Below are 20,789 nucleotides of genomic sequence, written 5' to 3' on the forward strand. Positions count from 1 at the left end.
ATATATATTAAATTGGTAAATATTTAATTAATAAAATATTTTAATGATAAATATAATATAGAAATAAAATATAAATATGTGAAATATAAAAATTAAATATTTAAATAATAAAATAAACAGAATGTGGAATATTGAGTATATTATATATTAGATAAAAATATAAATATATATTTAAAACCTAATATGTATTATTATTTAACAAATGGTTAATAAAATGTTTATCTACCACCACCATATACCTATTTCTGCAATAGTACAGTAAATATTTTGGAGAGTACTGATAAGGAGTGATGTGCGTGGAGTTCTCTTCCCAGCACATGTCTTCTGCCAGTTCCCCTTTTCCTCTGTCATCCATCTCTTCTTGCTAGCCCTCTCTTTACACAGTAGAAATATTTTAAACCATTGTTCTTGCTCTCTCATTCTCTGTTTCATCACTGAATAGAATTTCAATATTTTAGAAGTATTGGGTCTAAACTTCTGCCTTGAGTTAGGGGCAACGTGGTCTAATTGAAAGAATCCTATAAAACATTTTAGTCTGTCCATTGCTACTAGGGCAATTGAGCTGGCACAGTGGATAGAGTACCAGGTTTGGAGTAAAAAACATTCATTTTTCTGTGTTCAAATCTGATCTTAGATACTTACTAGCTGTATGACCCTAAGCAAGTTACTTAACACTGTTTGCCTCAGTTTCTTCATTTGTACAATGAGTTAGAGAAGGAAACAACAAAATCATTCTAGTATCTTTGCCAAGAAAACATCAAATGGGTTCACAAGAAATCAGATACAACTGAAAAAGACTGACTCACAGTGTTAATGCAAAGATCAAATAAGATAATAAATGCAAAACTTTCTGTAAACTACATCATTAAATTAATGTTAATGATTATTGTTTTTCTTTTTTTTAATTTAGGAAAGCTTTGTTAGAGGAGAGTAGTCCCCTAAGGGGAAAAGGTCTTGGGGACAGTAAGGGAAATGAACACACCAATTAAACGTTCTCTAATGAAGAAGGGTCTCAGGCTCAATAGGAAACAGAGCTTAGACTTGACTACTTCAAAGTTTCCTTTCAGCTCTTGATTCCTATGTTTCTATGAATATTTTCTAATTTTCAAAATTCTTATTGAATACTGGACATTAGGCACCTATTCTTGTTAAAGTTTGAATTAACTCAATGGCTTCATTTATTGTTATTTTTCAGTCTTACATGTCCGACTGTTCATGACTCCATTTGGGATTTTCTTGACAGAAATTTATGGAATAGCTTGCCATCTTCTTCTACAGCTCATTTTTAACTGAGGTTAACAGGGTTAAGTGACTTACCCAGGGTCCCACAGCTACAAAGTATCTAAATCTGGATTTGAATTCGGGTCTTCCTGACTGTCCCACTTAGCTGGTTAAATAGCCCATGATAAGCAAAAATTATTGATAGCACACATTGTAAATGAAACAATATTTGCTTTGTGGACTCCTTAGAACTATTTGAAAAAAATAAATTTAAATAACAAAATAAAAGAATGACTTGAAATTAGATTTCATGTTTGAACAGATGATTCCCACATGTCTAAGGATATTGGTGTTAGAAGGTGAAAGCTTTCTTCTCTTAAATTTTTAAACATTGCACTTCTTGCCTGGTATTTATTTGCTAATTAATTGCTCTTTCTTTCTTGCTAAACAAAGGTGAATCATAGTTGAGCCCTTAGTCAACTGATTACACATTTTGAAATACAGAAGTTCAAATATGTGAAATTTTAATGTTTTTTTTCTCAAGCTCTAGTCTATATTATGTAAATGAGTCCATAGCACTGATTTACAGATCAATTTATATTCAGGCCCAGCATAGTTCTTTTTTGTTATTCTAATTCACCTGATCCTCTCTGTGCTGACAGATAAAAGTACATGAGACAGAAGGAGGTGACAGGGGGGTTATCATGACCTCAGAAGATCTGGGTGAAACCAATGTTTATCTTCCACCTTGCTAAATATTATCATTAGTTTAAAGGAGACTGCTTTGCTGAGCCCAAGATACATGAAAGTACAGTATTGTTTGCTGAGTAATGTCTGGCATCTCTTCCTCCAGTTCAGGAATGTATTAATGGCTTCAACTTGAATTTTCCTATTCTAAAAAGCTACTGGCAGACAGATGACTTCTCATCCAAATGCATCTTTGAATGACTATGTCTGACTTTCCTCCCCTTATTCCTGATTCTCAAAGATGCGATTTCTCTGACATCTGCCTAGTCTTCGTGTCCTAAACTTCGATGGAAAGCCCTTAATATGGTGCCATGTACCTGCTGTTAATATGCCCCACACCTCTCCTCTGTGGATGGATAGATGGATTGACAAATGGATGGATGGATGGTTGGATGAGACACACCCACTGAAGAGTCCAATGATGCCTTGACTACTTACAGATTTTGATTTCTCAGACATACTATTCTTAAAATGAGGATACATGAAAACAAAATGGAACTCCAAAAAGAAAGGCAAAATATGAATATTATATTTAGCTGCCTTTTTAGCTTTCTTTTCTGTGCAAATGCCTTAATTATTGAGGTAAATATCTACTATGTATGCAATGTAATCATTGAGATTATTAATATTAGCTAGTATTAGCTAGTCTTCATCCCCAGCACAGTTGGGCTCTGGGTGTCCCCATGAAACCTAGAGCTCTTATTTAAAGATTACATCTGAATTCAGATGCAAGTGTTTTTGAGAAATGGAAAAGATCAAAACATTTCCTGTATTTTCTGAGGGTCTCCCAAGTAGACGGTATGGTTAGGATTCCTTTTAGAATGTTGACATAATTGCTGTGATTAATTTATTGTCACACAAACCAGTGTTTCACAACCCTGGGGGTTTTTTTTCATCTCCTTAGCAGTCTTTTGAAATTTAGATTCCTTTTCTCCTTGTAAGTCTTATGCTAAAGCTGGACTTCACGTATTGGAAGAACAGCTGAGTGATGCATTTAAACAGCAAAGCTCTTCCTACCTCTTTTGAATCAGACAACTTTTCTTTCCAAACGAAAAAAAAAAAAGAAAAAACCAACACAATCCTCTGTTGAAACCCACTGTGTAAATAAGCTTAGGATAGCATTGGAGAAAACATTCAAAGCCAAGGACAGGAAGAGAAAAAGGAAGATTTACTCACATTTTGCACTTTACAAACTGGAATTTTCTCAGGACTGGAACTATTCAGAAAATGACTTGAAGATTTATAGTGGTTGCTCTTTTTAATTTAGAGTCCCCCTAGGGGGTGGGGAGTAAATGGGAAAAGATAATCGAAGGATTTATTTTCAAAAATGGTTTTCCTCTGAAACATAGAATCCTGTTAGAACTAGGAAGAACTGTATTTCTAAAGAGTCTACTCGTAATCTACATATTATGAATTAATAATAATAACTCTCAATTATATAGTGATTTAAGGTTGGGAAAGTATTTTACAAACCGTACCTCATTTTAATACTCACAACAAGCCTTGCTGCTATCATTATCCTCATTTTACAATTGAAGAAACCAAGGCAGACAGAAATTAAATGACTTGCCCAGGGACACATAATAAGTGTCTGAGGTTGGATTTGAACTTGGGCCTTCCTAACTCTAGTTCCAGTGCTCTCTTTACTCTGCCACTTAGTCTTTTTGTGATATAAGCTACAAAGTTTTCAGTCAATATATTTTTCTCCTAGTCTTTACCTTCAAATGTTTGTGGAATACCTACTCTATGTGTGTTTATGCATGTGTGCATATATACATGTGTGTATGTATGTATACATGCACATAAATCTGTAGATGTGTGTTCCCTAAGAGAGATACAGAGTATAATGAGAGTTCTTCAGAGGAGCAAGATTTTGTAAGAGAGCTTAGAGTTTCACTGCAGTGGTGGCATTTGATCTAGGTCCAGAAGGATAGGAAGGATTTTGACATGTAGAGATGAAGCAAAAGAATGTGGTGTAGGAAAAGAGAAGGATATAAGCAAAATCAGAGAAGGAAAAAAGTATGGGGAAGGGGAAAAAAGGAGGAAATTCAACTTGACAGGAGCTCTGTGGAAGGGAACATCAGAAAGACTGGATAGAAACCTGTGGTAGTTGGATGCCATGATGTCCAAATGCCAAGTTGAGCGGTTTGTACTTCATTCCTTAGGAAATCGAGAATCTGAGGAGTAATGTGGTTAGAGTTCTAGATAAATGATAGAGGGACCACCTTTTAGGGGATTTGGGTAATCATTAGAGCTCTGAGTTTGGAGTTAGAGGGCTCGGATTTGAATTCTTTGCTGCTTTCTATCTACGTGATCTTAGGCAAGTCACATAAGTTCTCTAACCCCAGTTTATTCACTTATAAAATGGGAGGTTTGACCTTTGAAGATCTTTCTAAACCTAAAGTTATGCAAATTTGAGGACTTGAACTAGAATGGTGACAATGGGAATGGGAAAAGGGACAGATTTGAGAAAGATGGCATTGGCAGACTCAACAGTACTTTTCTACCAATTGAATACAGTAGAAAAGGAAACAGAAGAGCCAAAAAAACCCCTCCCTAAACAACCAAAATTTGAAAACCAGGTGACTGGGATCTAAAGTGGTATCACTGACAGAATGAGGGTAGTTCAGAAGAAGATCTATTTACTCGTTTGTTACTAATTTATTTAAATTTATTTATTACAAACAAAATTTTATATTTTATACGTGATTATATTTATAATGAATTATAAATTAAATGTTTGTTTAATTTATTTAAGGAGCAGGCTCTTTGAAAAACAAAATTAATGCTTAGAAAATATATCCTTATAATACTTTCTGGAATTTCCATTGCTCAGTGGTTTTAAACTTTTAGAATTCCTGATTCACTTACCACCGCCATAGAAAATAAGCTTGTGGAGTTTTAGAGTAAATAACTTACAAGGCTCCGTGTTAAATAATCTTTTCTGGCGATAACAATAATAACTAATATTTATATAGCTCCTTAAGTTTGCAAAGCACTTTACTTAAACAATTTCATCAGATTCTTATAACAGCCCTAGGAGGTAGGTACACTTATTAGCCCCAATTTACAGATGAGGAAACTGAGTCTGCTAGATATGAAATTAGCTAGGGTCACACATCTGGGAATTATTTGAGGCAAAATTAGAGCCCTAGGTCATCCAGACTTGAAGTCCAAGTATTTTACTATACTGCTTGGCCTCAAATTTGTAGTAAAAAAATACACTTTTTTTTTTTGCATTTTGTTAATGTGCATTTATCATCTTACCTTCTCACTTGCCCTTATCCACCACTGAATAACAAAAATAAAACCCTTGCAACCAATATGCATATTGAGCAAAACAAATTTCCACATTGGCACAATCCAATAATAGATGTCTCATCATTTCCCTGGCAGGAGGGTAGGTAGGATGTTCCCTCTTCATTCCTTTGGCATTGTGTTTTATCATTGTATTGATCAGAGTTCTAACATCTTTCAGAGTTGTTTTCCATTATAAAGTTGTTATTGTATAAAGTGTTCTCCTATTTCTGCTCACTTCACTCTATATCACTCTATAGAGGTCTTCCCAGTTTCTTCTGACACTATTTCATCAGAAAAAAAAATGTACTTTTAAAAGTAAACATGCTGTGTGATTTTCATTTTGCCCTAGCCTAGGAACCATGTGGTATAGTAATATGGTTCCCCAAAGGGCATCTCCCCCCTCACCCACACACACTTCATATACACATCCCTTGAAAACCACTGATCTAGGGGTAGCTAGGTGGCTCAGTAGATAGAAAGCTAGGCTCAGAGATGGAAGATCCTAGGTTCAAATCCGGCCTCAAACATTTTCTAGCTGTATGAACTTAGGCAAGTCACTTAACCCCAACTGCCTAGCCTTTACCATTTTGTCTTAGAACCAATACTTAGTTCTTGGTTCTAAGACAAAAAATAAAGGTTAAAAATAGAAAAGCAAAGGAAATCACTAATTTAGAAAGAGAATTCAGGTTCTATGTTGCTCTTAGAGACTTAGAGAACTAGAGTCTCAAGACTTGGATTTAAATTTTGGTCCTACCACTACCTAACTTTGTGATCCCAAGTTCCAGTTTCCTCTTACAAAAAATAGCCATTATGTTCCTTCTCTCCCTACCTCCTAGGGTTCTTATAAGGGTTAACTGAGAAAATGAATATGAAACCACTTTGATGGTAAGAACGATCGGTATAAATTGGGAGGTCTCATTTTTATTAGCATCCCTAAATTGTATGCTTTGTATAATTGTTTCCAGGTATTAGAAGCAGCTTTTTTGGAGCACGAGTAACAGACACATTCTTCTGATGGAGCAAAACAGAATAGTCAGCCCTTAAATTGATCACTGTTACAGACATTGTTTATATGGCCAGATTTAGATTTAGTATTATAGATTTTGGATGGTTTGATATCTGAGAATATGATATATCAAAAACATTTTAACTATAAACTTTCCCATTGTCTGATTAAAAAATTGTAATACAGAGCAGAAAATGGAAGTAGCCCAAAATTAAGTTATAAAAGTTATCAGATCCTATCATTTGATTTGCATTCGCTAGAATGGGGATGGAGTGAGAGGAGTCAAATGAAGGCTCTGTATTTTTTAATTATTTTCCCAGGAAGAGCCAAAAGTTTTCTATTATTTTAAACCTATTAATTGTCGTGGTGGTACAGTGGATAGAGTTCAGGAGCTAAGGTCAGGAAGACTCCTTTTTTTTTTTTTTAGTTCAGATCTGGATTTGAACACTTACTAGATGTGTGACCTGGGGGAAGTCACTTATTCCTATTTACCTCAGTTTCTTCATCTGTAACATGAGCTGGAGAAGGAAACGAATCACACCAGTGTCTCTGCCAAGAAAACCCCAAATGGAATCACAAAGAGTTGGATACAACTGAAATGACTGAACAACAACAAAATTAATTGTAACAATGTTTTATCTTCCAAGATGACACATTGGCTAGATTTTATTCTGTTAAGTCTAGGCAACTATTGTGGATTGATATTTTGCCTTCTCTGTCTTCCACCCCAACTAATGATCAGGAGAATTGCAATTTTTCATTTCTTTCTCATTTTCTGACCTTTGACTTCAGAATCTCATTTTATCTCTCTAAATTAACTGTTTATGTTATATGTATGTCTTACAAGAAAAAATAAATAGTATATTCATCAGATGTGGCTTTTATATCAGTTCTGGACTTGGTTTTGCTCAGCACTTTTATCAATGACTTGATTGAAAATAAAGCTGGCATTCCTTTCAAATTTGTGAGTGACCTCACATTACAGAAGCCTGAGGCTGTGAGTCTAATGTTCTGAAAGGATAACTAAATTGGCTAGATTAATGGGCTAAAGCAAGGATTAAATTTAATAAGGATAATGATAAAAGTTTGCATTTGTGTAGCTTTCATCATAGAATTGATGACTTAAAGCTTGCAGGGACCTTAGAGCTGATCTAGTACCAAGTTTCCTTTTGCATTTAAGAGAGGTGAAGTTCAGACAAATTGTGTCCTTCTCAAGGCTACAACAATAAATAATGGAGATAGTATCCAAAGCCCTGCCTCTAATGTGATCAGAAAAACCCTCCAAAATCGCTAATGTGTTCTTAGCCTGCATTAATGGAACTATAGTGACTCCAAATCACTAAAATAAGAGAAATATAATTTAAAACAACCTTGAAACTTTACCAGACACCCTGAAAAATGTCAATAGTCAGCATGGGGGTGTTGTGGGAAGATGAGCACACTAATCTGTTGTTGGTGGAGCTATGAAGTGGTACAACCATTTTAGAAAACAATTTTAAATTATGCAAATGGAGTGACTAAAGTATCCCTATCCTTTGACCCAAAGACTCTATTACTGGGTACTAGATTCTCAAGAAATCCATTAATAAGAAAAGCTGTTTCCATATCCTCAAAAATATTTATAGCATCACTTTCATGATAGTTAAGTCTTGCCAACAATGTAGATGCCCCCATCCATTAGAGAATGACTAAATATGAATTAATGAAATATTGCTGGGAGGTAAGAAATGATGTGTGATGAATACAGAAAAACATGGAAAAATCTATATGAACTGATGCAGAGTGAAGAAAGCAGAACTTAATATACACAAAAGCCATAATAATGTAAATGGAAAAAATAATGACCCTAAAAAAATCAAATGTAGTGTAACAAAATTATAATGATCAAATGAGAAGATATCCCCAACCTACTCCATTGTGGAGGTAGGAGGTCCACAAGTGTTACCTATTGTATATATTTTCAGACATTTTTAGTGTATCACTTAGTCGTGCTGACTTTTTTTTTCCTCTCTTAAAAAAATATATTTGTCCTAGAATGCCTCTCTGGGAAGGGGAGAGGGAAGGATGCATTGGATACTACGGTCATGTAAGAAACAGAAAATATTATAGAAACTTTTTTTAAAGCATAGTAGAGAGGCTACTAGATTGCACAGTGTAGGGTATAGCACAGTATAGAGTGCCAGACCTGGAGTCAGGAGGTCCTAGGTTCAAATCTAAGCTCAAACACTTCCTGGCTGTGTAACCCTGGGCAAGTCACTTAATCCCAGTTGCCCTAGTACTTGCTGTACTTCTATCTTAGAGTCGCTACTAAGACAGATGGCAAGGGTTTTAAAGAATAAATGAATAAATAATGAAGTTATAGTAGAAAGACTGCTGGGCCTGGAATCAGGAAGTTATAGTTTTGTCTACCTCTTTGTGACTCTGTTTTGGGGTTTTCTTGGCAAAGATATTGGAATGGTTTGCCGGTTCCTTCTTCTGCTCATTTTACAGATGAGGAAACTGAGGCAAACAGCGTAAAGTGACTTACCCAGAGTTACACAATGGCTGATTAAAAGTATTTTGATTTAATTTTTTTTTAATTTTAATTTTTCAAATTTAAATTTTAAAATAAAAATTTAACTAAATTTTAATTTTAATTTAAAAAATTTTAATTTTTTAAATTTATTTTTATATGTATCTCTCATAGTAGTCAGGACAGAAAAACGAGTCTACCTGAGTTCAAATCTGACTGCAGACACTCATTTGCCTCTGTTTCCTCATCTATAAAATAGGAAACCATTTCAGTTTCTTTGCCAAAGAAACCCCAAATGGGATCAGGAATAGTCTAATATGAAAGAAACAATCAAACAACATTATATGGTGAGGGTACTTTTTCAGTTTTTTTTTCTTTTCTAATTATTTTCATAAGAATAAAGAATGAGGAAGCACAATCAGATAATAAACAAAAACACTTAGGCTGTATTTTATACCAATCTCCTTGAGGACAAGAATTGTATTTTACTTTGTTTTTCTCTCTCCTTGGCATGTAGCAGGCACTTAAAAATGCTTGTCAATTGATAGTACATTGTAAACAAAGTTTTTTGGATTGCATTTATTTCTTTATATGTCTATTCACTAGTAGTCATGAAAGCTGCCTAGGTTATCACAGCATCCCCTTTCTGAGCAAATGATGGATATGAGAAGACATGGTTATGAGAAGATATGACAATCATGGTTCCATATAGCCTCCCCTTACCCAACTTTCCCTTCCTCTCAACCTGCCCCCAGCTTGCACACTTTTACAAAACCTCATATGACACCAGGATAAAGGTCCCCAAAGCTCTAGTAGGAAGGAAATAAAGGACTATAGTTGGATCCCAAATACACAAGAGTTAATACAGTCTTTTCAGTCCTGAAGACTCTTCACAATTCCATACTGAAGTGGTTTTTTATTTCCTTCTCCAACTCATTTTACAAATGAGGGAAACTGAGGCAGAAGGGGTTATGTGACCTGCCCAGGGTTTGACAGTTAGTAAATGATGCCCCAAAATACCACTTGCCTAAGAAGTTCTCTCTGTACCTGGAGGACTCAAATCAAATCTGAGAGCCTGCTTTGGGGAAGCAGTTTCATAGTTAACAAGATGAAGTTTATATTATGCTAAAATAAAAGGAATCATTTTGCAAAGATCTTAACAGGAGCTCTTTTTGTTTCCTTATAATGCCCTCAAGTCCTTCTCTGTCCTTATGCCTACTTACCTGCATTTTATATAGTTGACTTTTTAAGTGGTCTAAAGGAAAAAACAAAACAAAACTGGTCTCTTCACGGCTTTTAAACTCAGGCTTGATTGACTGGCTTTTTTCAGGTCCTTTATTTTAATTTTTTATTTCATCTTTGTATTCATCTTTTATTTTCATTCTTTGGTTCCCTCACTGTGTTAGACCTTTCAAAAAATTTTTTATCAGTTAATTATTTTTAAATCCTTCCCTTCCATCTTAGAATTAATATTGTGTATAGGTTCCCAGGAAGAAGAATTGTAAGGACTAGGAAATGAAGGTTAAGTGATTTGCCCAGGGTCACATTGATAGGAAGTGTCTGAAGGCAGATTTGATACAGGACCTCCTATCTGTAGACCTAGCTCTCAATCCTCTGAGCCACCAACTGCTCCCTTTTTGTTATTTTTAAGGGAAATCTGGAACTAACGGCCAGAAAGTGGTTTTTCTGGGAGCTAGCTAAGAAAGAAGTATGGAAGCTAGATAAAAATTGTTATTTTTTCCAGTTTGTATTGTCAGCTGTCAAGATACAAATCACTTGGGGCAGCTGGGTAGCTCAGTGGATTGAGAGCCAGGCCTAGAGACCGGAGGTCCTAGGTTCAAATCTGGCCTCAGACACCTCCCAGCTGTGTGACCCTGGGCAAGTCACTTGACCCCCATTGCCTACCCTTACCACTCTTCCACCTATAAGTCAATACACAGAAGTTAAGGGTTATTAAAATAAAAAAAAAAAAAACAATTAAAAAAAAAAGATACAAATCACTTGTATCTTCTAGTAAATCCATGGCAGATTTTATTTTACTTTTCAGTTTACATCAGTAAAGCTTAACCAACCATACCCATTTTCTGGGAAAGGTATTTTATAGGAGCAAATTATAAGATAAGAACCTGATTTCAAGTTCTACCTCAGACATATACTACCTATGTGACTGGGTAAAGGCCTAGATCTTGTGAGCCTCCAGGCAATTTTTTAAGCGACCAATTATGGCTGAGTTGTCAATCAATCTATTTTAGTAGTGAGAGATTTTTCTAGTTAGGTCCAGAGAGTATAGAAAAAGAGACATAACAAAGCTTCTCTATAATTATAAAATCATAGGCCTGGATACTAAGCCTTTCTCCATCCAAAAATGGTATCTAGAGCTGAAAGAAAACTTTGAGAGCCCAAATTCTTTTACAGATGAGGCCCAGAAAGATTGACTATCGTTCCATAGGTAATTCACAACATGTCCCTCAATTCCAAATTCAGAGCTATTTTCACTGTATTCTATATTTATCCTATCTGCATTTTCCATACAGTAGAATGCTCTTAATAATACAGGGTCAGAAAACAAGACCAATTTATGCACTTTATACCAAGTGATTTCATGTTTTACTGAGTAGCTTTATCTTTTGAGGTTTGTGGTCTGATCTATGACATATGCAAAGCTGTGGAAAAAACAACAGGAAGGATTTGCCATATTTCTCAAATGCTGGGACATAATTGTTGAGTACATTCTTCTTTTGTGTGCAAAAAGGCATGCCCATAATTTTGTGAAATGGACCCTAATTTGCATAATAATATGGTGAAAGAATGTGAGGTCCTTTTGGAATAGAATGTTAGCCACTCCTCCATAGGACACCCTCTCCTTCTTAGCTAACAACAGCCCTCAATCGTTGCCCTCAATGGATTTTGTGGGAGAATTGTACTTTGAGAGAGAGAGGTCAGTGGGAATGGAAGAACTAGGATGCCATGCTTAAGGAACAAGAATTCCTCCCAATAGAGGGGCACCTGAGGTTGGTCTTCTTGTTTCCTATAAGTAAAGAGGAATCTGTAATAAAAGAGAATCCAAGGAAATAAATAACTTCATAACAGGCTTATACTTAACAGGCTTTATACTTATAACTGAAGGAAATGGACCCAACTGAATGACTATGCCAATTGACTATCTACCCACACCTGCTGCACATAGTTCAATTTCATTTTGATTGGTGAAATCCTTTCTTATAAGAAGACAAGGAGGAAAAAGTAAGTTTTGAGATAGCTCATTTAGAAGTTATTTATTTTGATGAACATTTAAATTTTTGTACCTCTTTTGCACTGGGAAAATTGGTAGGATTACCAAGAAAGGATATGGTCACTGAATAATTTAAGTAAATATTACATATTGAAGAAAAAGCACATGATACCTATAAGGCACAACCCAAGAATGAAGTATACAGAAAAGAAAAATGCAAGACTATATTAAAAAGAGAAATACTGTGGTTCAGGGAGCTTGTTTTTAATCATATATGGGGAATTGGTTTAGAAGCAAAAAGGTTACCAATATCATCTAACCAGCTAAATCTGATGGCTTTTTTCCCTGATTTTCACTCTCTTTCATTCTTCTGCCGCATTCAACATTTCCTCCTCTGTATTTTCTTCCCCTCTAAGCTTTTGTAGCAGTTCTTTCCTGGTTCTTCTCTAGTCTATTTGATGACTCCTAGTTTCCCTTGTTGGGTCATTATTTTCCTTATACCTTCTATTCATTAGTGTCCCCTAAGGCTCTGTCCAGAACCTTCTCTTCTCTCTCTCCCTTGGTATTCTCATCTGATCTTATGGATTCAGTAATCCCATAAACAAAGATGATTTGAATCATCTTTATATTCAGTACTGATCTGTCTCCAGAATTCTGCTCCTCCTTCTCTATCTGGTTGTTGAACATTTCTACCTTTATGTCTTTTAGGCTTGTAAAGCTTATCACATCATAGTTTCAACCCTACCTTTCCAGACTTCTCTCCTACATTATTCCTTTTCACATACTGTATGTTCCAGTCAAGTCGATTTATTGGTGGTTACCCAAACTCAACCTACTATCTCTTTTTTTTGGATCTCTTTTTTGTCCCAATCTTGTGGCATTCAGTCATTTCATTCATGATGATCCTCTGTAATCCCATTTGGGGTTTTCTTGGTAAAGATATTGGAGTGGTTTGCCATTTCTTTCTCCAGCTCATTTTACAGATGAGGAAATGGAGGCCAACAGGGTTAAGTGATTTGCTCAGAGTCACACAGCTAGTAAATATTTGAGGTCAGATTTGAATTCAGAAAGATGAGTCTTCCTAACTCCAGGCTCAGTAATCTATCTGCTATACACCACTTAGTTACCCCAATCATATTCTCCCTTTTATTACACTTATCTACATGCATAGCACATGTTCATATTCTCTAAGGGTAAAGAATCTACCATTATTTTTTTATTCCACATCCTCAAAGAATTGTTTGTAGGTCCTTAATGAATGTTTTTTGTAATTAAAATTGGAAAAAAATTGATACTTCTCTAGATAGAAAAATGTAAATAGTGAGATTCTTAAGAGAGCATTACTAGAACTATTTGAAATTTTTACAGAAACCTCAGAAGGAGAACTGTGACAAAACGGGTTGCAAAACAGTGGTAAATTGCAGGAGATCTGGAATCTGAATTAAGGGAGACCTCAGAAATCACATTGTCCAAAATGTACCTTATCAGGAATATCCCTTGTAATTTACCTAACAGATGACCATTCAGCTTTCATTTGAAGACCTCTATGATGGAATACTTCCTACTTTATAAGAGCTTGTTCCACTGTGGGCATTCTCTGATTGTTAAAAAGATTTCCATTATTGGGAACCACAATGTGCCTTTCTGTAATTTCCAACCAACATTCCTAGAACTCACTTTAGTGGTAAAGTAAAATTAGTAGAATCCCTCCTTCATATGATAGCCCTCATCAGTTTGAAGATTGCTAATATGTTCCTCTCTTGTAGGCTAAGTATTCCATGTGCCTTCAACTGACCTTCACATAGCTTGGTTCTCAATAAAATAGATAAATCATTAGGGAGATTGATTAAAAAATAAATAAAAGAAAACTAAATTGCCAGTGTCAAAAAATGAAGAGAGTAATAGTACCTTCAGAGTTGTGAGGATTAAATGAAATAATATGCATAAAAATTTTGCAGACCTTAAAGTGCTATATAGATGCTAACTACTAAAAACAAAAAAGAAGTCAGAAGTTAATAAGAAATAAAAGAAATTATTTGTAACTATTTTGCCTAATTACATACATGTCAACAAAATTGTTAACTTAAATAATATGGATTACTATCTGTAAAAAATGTAAAATACTTAGATTCAGGGCAGCTAGTAGCTCAGTAGAGAGCCAGGCCTGGAGATGGGAGGTCCTGGGTTCAAATGTAACTTCAGACACTTCCTAACTGTGTGAACCTGGGCAAATTACTTAATCCCAATTGCTTAGCCCTTACTGATATTCTGCCTTGGAACTAATACTTAGTATCATTTCTAAGACAGAAGGTAAAGGCTTTAATAAAATAAATAATAATAAATAAAACAAAAATAAAATATCCAGGTTAACAAAATAAGAAATAAAGAATTCAAATAACCCAATATCATAATGCTTGATTTTTGAGTGTCCTCTTTAACATCATCTCTTTCCTTTAGATGGGCTCTAGATTCTCAATTTCATTTTTGAAATGTAGCATCTAGAACTGAATATAGCATTTTGGTTATGGTCTAAACCAGGGCAAACTACAACAGGACCAGATGTACCTTTCCCTTGCTCTGGGTATTGGTTTAGCTGAATTTTTTGGTGACTATATGATATTGTTGACTCACTGAAATCCACTAAAACTCCCATGAGATTAAATCACAGGATTGAGAGCTAGAAAAATCCTTGAATGTTTTTTCCACAGGAACAGCTATCTAGCCACATCTTTCTCATTCTTTCTTTATGGAATAAAAATTTCAAACCCACATATAAGGACTTAGATTTATTCTTGAAAAGTCTTCATTTTAGATTCAGCCCATCATTCTAGGCAATTGATATTTTGGATTTTATTAGCCGCAATTAATATAGTAATTATAATTCCACTCTGTTGTATCATTTAAAAGTGGCAGCTAGATTAAGGTTAGAGTGCAGAGCTTGAGATCAGGAAGACCTGAGTTCAGTTTGTCCCTGGACAAATCATAACTTCTCTGTCTCAATTTCCTCATCTACAAAATAGAGATGATAGCACCTACCAGACATATTTGTGAGCATCAAATGAGATGATGTGTATATATATATGTATGTATATGTATATGTATATACATTACATATACATATCTATGTGTGCATATATGGATGTGTATATCTATCTTTCATCTATCCATCTCTCTCTAATCCTCTCAATCTCTCTCTCTCTCTCTTTATGTTCTAGGGTTATGACCAGAGGGAGACTTTATTCTCATCCCTTTACTTAATTTTCCCCTCAAAATCTTCAGAGCAACTGCTATGTGACTATTACTCGCCTTAGCTCTAAAAAGAACTTTGTATCCAGAAAATGCTTAAGAAATTAATAGTAGGATTCATATTTTCCAGGAATAAATGTAAAGAAAAGTGTTATTTTCTCAAAATCTTATGATTTTACAAGTCCTATAAAATGTTTATAGAACAGCTAATACTTAGCCCATACAAATTTTTCAGAATATTTAAGAAAGTATTCTGCCAGACTCCTTTTGTGAGACATAGTTCCAATACCCAAGCCAGAGAAGAACAAAGAAAAAAAAAGAACTATAAACAAGTATCATGAATGATTTTTTTATTCACAAAATTTAAATAAAATTAGTTGAAAAATGCTATCACAACCTATCCAAAAAATTATTCACTTTACCCAAACTGTATTTTTTAAGGAAAGTAATGAGTCAGTGTCAGGAAAACAATGAACCTAATTCATGTTATTTTTTTAAAAGTCCCCCAACACCATATTATTTCAATAGATAAAGATGAACTATTTGATAGAATACAAAAATCATTATGCTAAAACTCCTAGAAAACATCTGAATAGAAAGGACATTTTTAGTATGATAAAAAGTATTCCTCAAAACCTAAAAGTTAGCATTATTTACAATGGGGAAATAGTAGGAACTTCCTGAATAAGTAAAGGAAAAAAGCATTTTCCCCTTTCTCCAGTATTATCAGAAATAGTTGTGAAAATATTACAGATAAAATAAGATTAAAAGGTCAAAGGCAAAGTGGAAACAGAACTACTACTGTTATTGCTGGTGACACACTGGCTAACTTAGATAACTCCGGAGAATCAGCAAAGAAACAAATTGAGATTATTAGTACCTTCAATAAAGTATCAGAATAACAAAACAAATGCACAAAAATTAACAGGACTACATAGCAACAGGAAATATTGAGTAGCAACATATGCTATACCAATCAAAATATCAAGGCTTCATTTTCTAGAATTAGATAAAATAATGGCAAAAATTTGTCCAATGAACTAAAGGTCTAGAAACTCAAGGGTAGAGTGGCCCAGGCAAAGAAGAATCACAAACAATTACATTTTTAAAAAAAACTCTTGATTTCTATCTTATTACCAACTCTAAGACATAAGGGCAAGGACTAGACAAATGGGGTTAAGTGACTTGCTGAGAGGGTTGCATAGCTAGGAAATGTCTGAGGTCAGATTTGAATCCATATTCTCCTGTCTCTAGGCTTGGTTCTCTATCCACTGTGACAACTAGCTGGCTCAACAATTGAATTTAATACAGTGTTTGTAAACTCAAAAATAATGAGTGAATCTTTCATATGAAGTGAGCTAAATTTTTACATAGAAATTGTACCTTATAAAAAACTGGAAAATGAGGAGGAGCCCATCGACTGGGGAATGGCTGAACAAATTGTGGTATCTAATGGTGATGGAATACTGTTGTGCTGTAAGGAATGATGAATTGGAGGATTTCTATGTGAATTGGAAAGACCTCTAGGAACTGATGCAGAGTGAAAGGAGCAGAAGCAGGAGAACATTGTACATAGAGATGGATACACTGTGGTACAATTGAATGTAATACTTTTCTACTCATAGCAATGCAATGACCCAGGACAATCCAGAGGAACTTATAAGATTGCTGTCCATGTCCAGAGATAGAACTGTGGAAATAGAAGCGCAGAAGAAAAACATATACTCGATCATGTAGTTCAATGGGGATATGATTGGGGATGTTGACTTTAAATGATCACTATTGCAAATATTAATAATTAATTTTAATAATAGGTTTTGAACAACAGTACATGTAAAATCCAGTGGAATTGCTCATCAGCTCTGGGAGGGGAGAGAGAGGAGGGGAGGGAAAGAACATGAATCATGTAACCATGGGAAGATATTCTAAATAATTAAAAATTTAAAAAGAATTAAAAAAAGAAATTGTGCCTTAGTTCATGGTTGATCTCAAAGTAAAAATTTATATTCTGAATTAATTTAGCATGAGTAGTATCTCTTTTTATTATACTGGGTAATTTGATTTAAATTTTTTACCACCCAGACACAATTGAAATGGAGTTCCCAGCATGAGTAGAATAATGCCATGCCACATGTAGGTCCCTTGAAGCTATGATACTATTTTGTCAAGGAGCAACAGTTTCTCATGGTGCCCATGTGATTTGCTCTATTAATTTGCTATTTTTACCAGCAATCACTCATTTTTCCAGAGCTTAAAATGAACACATTGAATTTGTGTTTCACTAATTTTGAATTCTAATATCTCAAAAGTCAAGAGTCAAGACACTCTAGAGATGCCTAGTAGGATGTTCTCCATGTAAACTTTACTCTGTGGTAAGCATTTATTGAGTGAAAAGCAGAGGTTTCATAGTAAGCACATTAAAAAACCCAGTTCTCCAAAGGCAGCATGCATAAGCTATAAATTTCTGGCATTTGAGGGCATCTAGATTGTTCAGTAGATGGAGAGCCAATCCTGGGTTCAAATCTAACCACAGATACTTTCTGGCTTTGTGACCAGAGGCAAATCACTTAACCAATTCTAAGATTGAAGGTAAGGGTTTAAAACAAACAAAAAAGATCTGGTATTATAATTAAGAAGTTATGGGCTCAAGTGTTGCCTCTGATTTTTAGGATCATAGATTTAGATCTGAAAGAGACCTTAAAGGCCTTTGTGTTTAATTCCCTCATTTTACTTCTATGTTACAGATGAAGATAATGAACCACAAAATGACTAAGTGACTTGCCCATGGTGACACAGCTAGTAAATAGCTGAGGCAGGATTTAAACTCAAGTCTTCCTACTTTCAAGTCAAGCCCAGAACTCTATTCATTTTGCCACATGATGACTGTGTGACCCTAGGCAGGGTCAGGTTTAACCTCTTGGTACCCCAGGAAGCATTTTGAGACTATAAATAGACAACAGTCACTAGTCTTCAGTGTTAGATAGAATTTCCTTCCTAGAAATTCCCAATACCGAGGAAATCATGGATCCAAGCAAAAAACTAAACATGCCAGTTTTACAAGTGTTTTTCATTATACTCGAAGGTGAATATGCTCTCTAGTTAATGTTACTGTCCTTTAGTGGGAAGTAGAGTTGCAGAAATATCAGGCTGACCTCACAGGACAATAGACAGGGCTTCCTGTCTGTATTAGTGCCATTGTTTTCACTGATGTTTCTCTGTCTCTTCTTGGCTTACAGGCAAGGTACACAGGCCTCATTTTCTACCATGAAGGCTGGCCACTGTGCATCCATGAGAAGGTGGTGGTACAGCTAGCGTCCCTCCACAAAGTTCGGCTCAAGCCAGGAGATTTCTATCTGCAAGTTGTCGCGGGAGGGAAGCAATCTGCCAAATTGGTTCTGAAATGCCTCGCCCAACATGGACAAGGCATGGAAGAAGTCACTGTACCTGAAGCCATGTATGGATGCATTTTCACAGCAGAGTTTTTGGAAAATGTGAACTGTGCGAGGGCCAGCTTCCCTTTGCAGAGCTGCTTGCTGACCACAGGCACTGTAGTCTATCGTACCCCATGGAGTAACATCATGAACCCCATCTTTGTCCCTACATCTGAAACCATCCTTCATAATTATTCTGGCAGCCCAGTGCTAAATCCATTGGGTCACCGCAATCCAGATTCCTGTTCACCCACAGAAACCATGGAGAGCAACCATTCCCGAGGCAGCTCCACTTCCAATGATACTGGTTGCACAGTTATGGAGGCATCGCTATCCTATAGCCGTGGAAGCTCAGGGAGTGATCTTTCCAGCCCACTTCATTCCCCTGAAAGCAGAACTGAATTAGAAAGCCCCAGAACCCCTACTGGAGATTGTGAAGGAGAGTATGTAAACCTTGCTGTGTTTGCTCATGAGTCTCCTAGCTTTGAGAGGAGCCTTTCAGAACCCCCTGAGATGTGTGGGGAGACAGATACATCAATCCATGTTGAGGAATTATGTGTCACAGTGGAAGAGAAGAAGACTGGCCTGAGAAATATTACTTTCAACACAGACTCAAGCAGTCCTTGTGCTAGGCGGCGGCAGCTGAGAGATTCTACCTATTTTGAGACCAGACGTCTCTTTCGAAAATCATACATGGAAGCCTTACAAAACCCGATGCACCTTGGCTCCAGCTCAGAGGAGTCAATAACAGAAGAGATCTCAGACCCGATCCTTCATTCACCTAAAATGAATGATGAGCGAACAGGGGATATCAGGATCGCTACTAAACCAACTCAGAAGCAAAGTTATTTTTCTGAGAGACTTCTCCCTAAAGAAGAGTTAAGAGGAAACTTGAGTCCCAAGTCCTGCTCCCAGTCATCAGACAAGCAACTTGGACCTATTGGATCTTCTTTATCTGGAAAGAGAGCTATTCCCAGACGGTCTCAATCCTTGGATAGGTCACATAAAAGTTCCCAGGATAAAGGCCATGATCCCCGTCGGGCCTCAGATGATTCATCGAATGTAAATCCTAAAAAGCTCTTAAATGGAGAAGCTTTAAGCCCTGAAAAATTGGACCCTGACAACCACTTCTGCATCACTGTTCAAAGTCACAAATGCACCAAAGAGGATGAAGGTGAGAGAGAAAGAAAGGGTGGGGGGGGAGGGGAAGGATATGAAAATGGGGTGATTATTTTACAGATAACTTTTGTTTTTTAAATCAAAATTCCATAAACAAATTTTGGCTTATTCACTCAAACTCTTAGCCAATTTATTCAACTTTCTGAGCATGTCTTTGAAAAGTAAATGTTTGTATAATCACTCCTTTTACAGGCCAAAAATCAGTTTGACAGTTCTCTTTACAATCAGGTAAATTATTGCTCTGACTCTTTCCTTATATACACCAAACACATACACAGGCATAACAGATGTGTGGAAAGGATATTTGAGGGAAAAAAACCTTAGTGAGATAACTGTTTTGTAAGCCTCATCTATAAATCTAGAAATTACTTGTCTTTTTTTTTTTCCATGCAGCTCTGTAAAGTATAATAGTGGTTTTGACTACTAATGGAATTTTCAGGGCAGGAAACAAAGCACAAGACCTGGTAATATATTGAATTAACTCTGACGTTTCTCTTTAAATAAAAGGGCAGTAATGCTTTCGAAACTACCTCAATAAGGACTTCACAAAGATCAAGTTATTGCTTAGAAAGCAACTGTCTGATGATGAGTCTTTCTAAACTTAGCTAGCTAGGTGCCCAAATTTATAGTCTCTCAATATTCTTAAGTGACTTTGGCCCTTCCTAAATCATATATCTAAATAATCAATCAGTCAATAAACATTTATTAAGTACCTACTATATATGTATCAGATACCATGCTAAGGAGCTGAGATCAATTATAGCATATAAACTAAGGGCTATGATTAAATTTCTTATTTATTAAATAATATTTTATTTCCTCCAATTACGTGTAAAAACAATTTTTTTAGCATTCATTTAAAAGAAATTTGAGTTCCAAATTCTTTCCCTCCTTCCCATCTTCCCTCCCTCCTTC

General features: G+C 35.6%; 1 protein-coding gene across 1 annotated transcript in view; it reads left to right on the forward strand.

The window, feature by feature from the left end:
- The window catches only part of PLEKHG4B (pleckstrin homology and RhoGEF domain containing G4B), a 199,120-nt gene that overhangs the window by 75,433 nt on the left and 102,898 nt on the right, over nt 1-20,789 (forward strand). Inside the window, exon 3 of the mRNA XM_044665077.1 lies at nt 18,501-19,869. Coding sequence (XP_044521012.1) covers nt 18,501-19,869 — 1,369 coding nt within the window. The remainder of the gene's footprint in view (nt 1-18,500; nt 19,870-20,789) is intronic.

This window comes from Gracilinanus agilis, chromosome 1 (assembly GCF_016433145.1).
Source record: "Gracilinanus agilis isolate LMUSP501 chromosome 1, AgileGrace, whole genome shotgun sequence".
Taxonomy (NCBI): Eukaryota; Metazoa; Chordata; class Mammalia; order Didelphimorphia; family Didelphidae; genus Gracilinanus; species Gracilinanus agilis.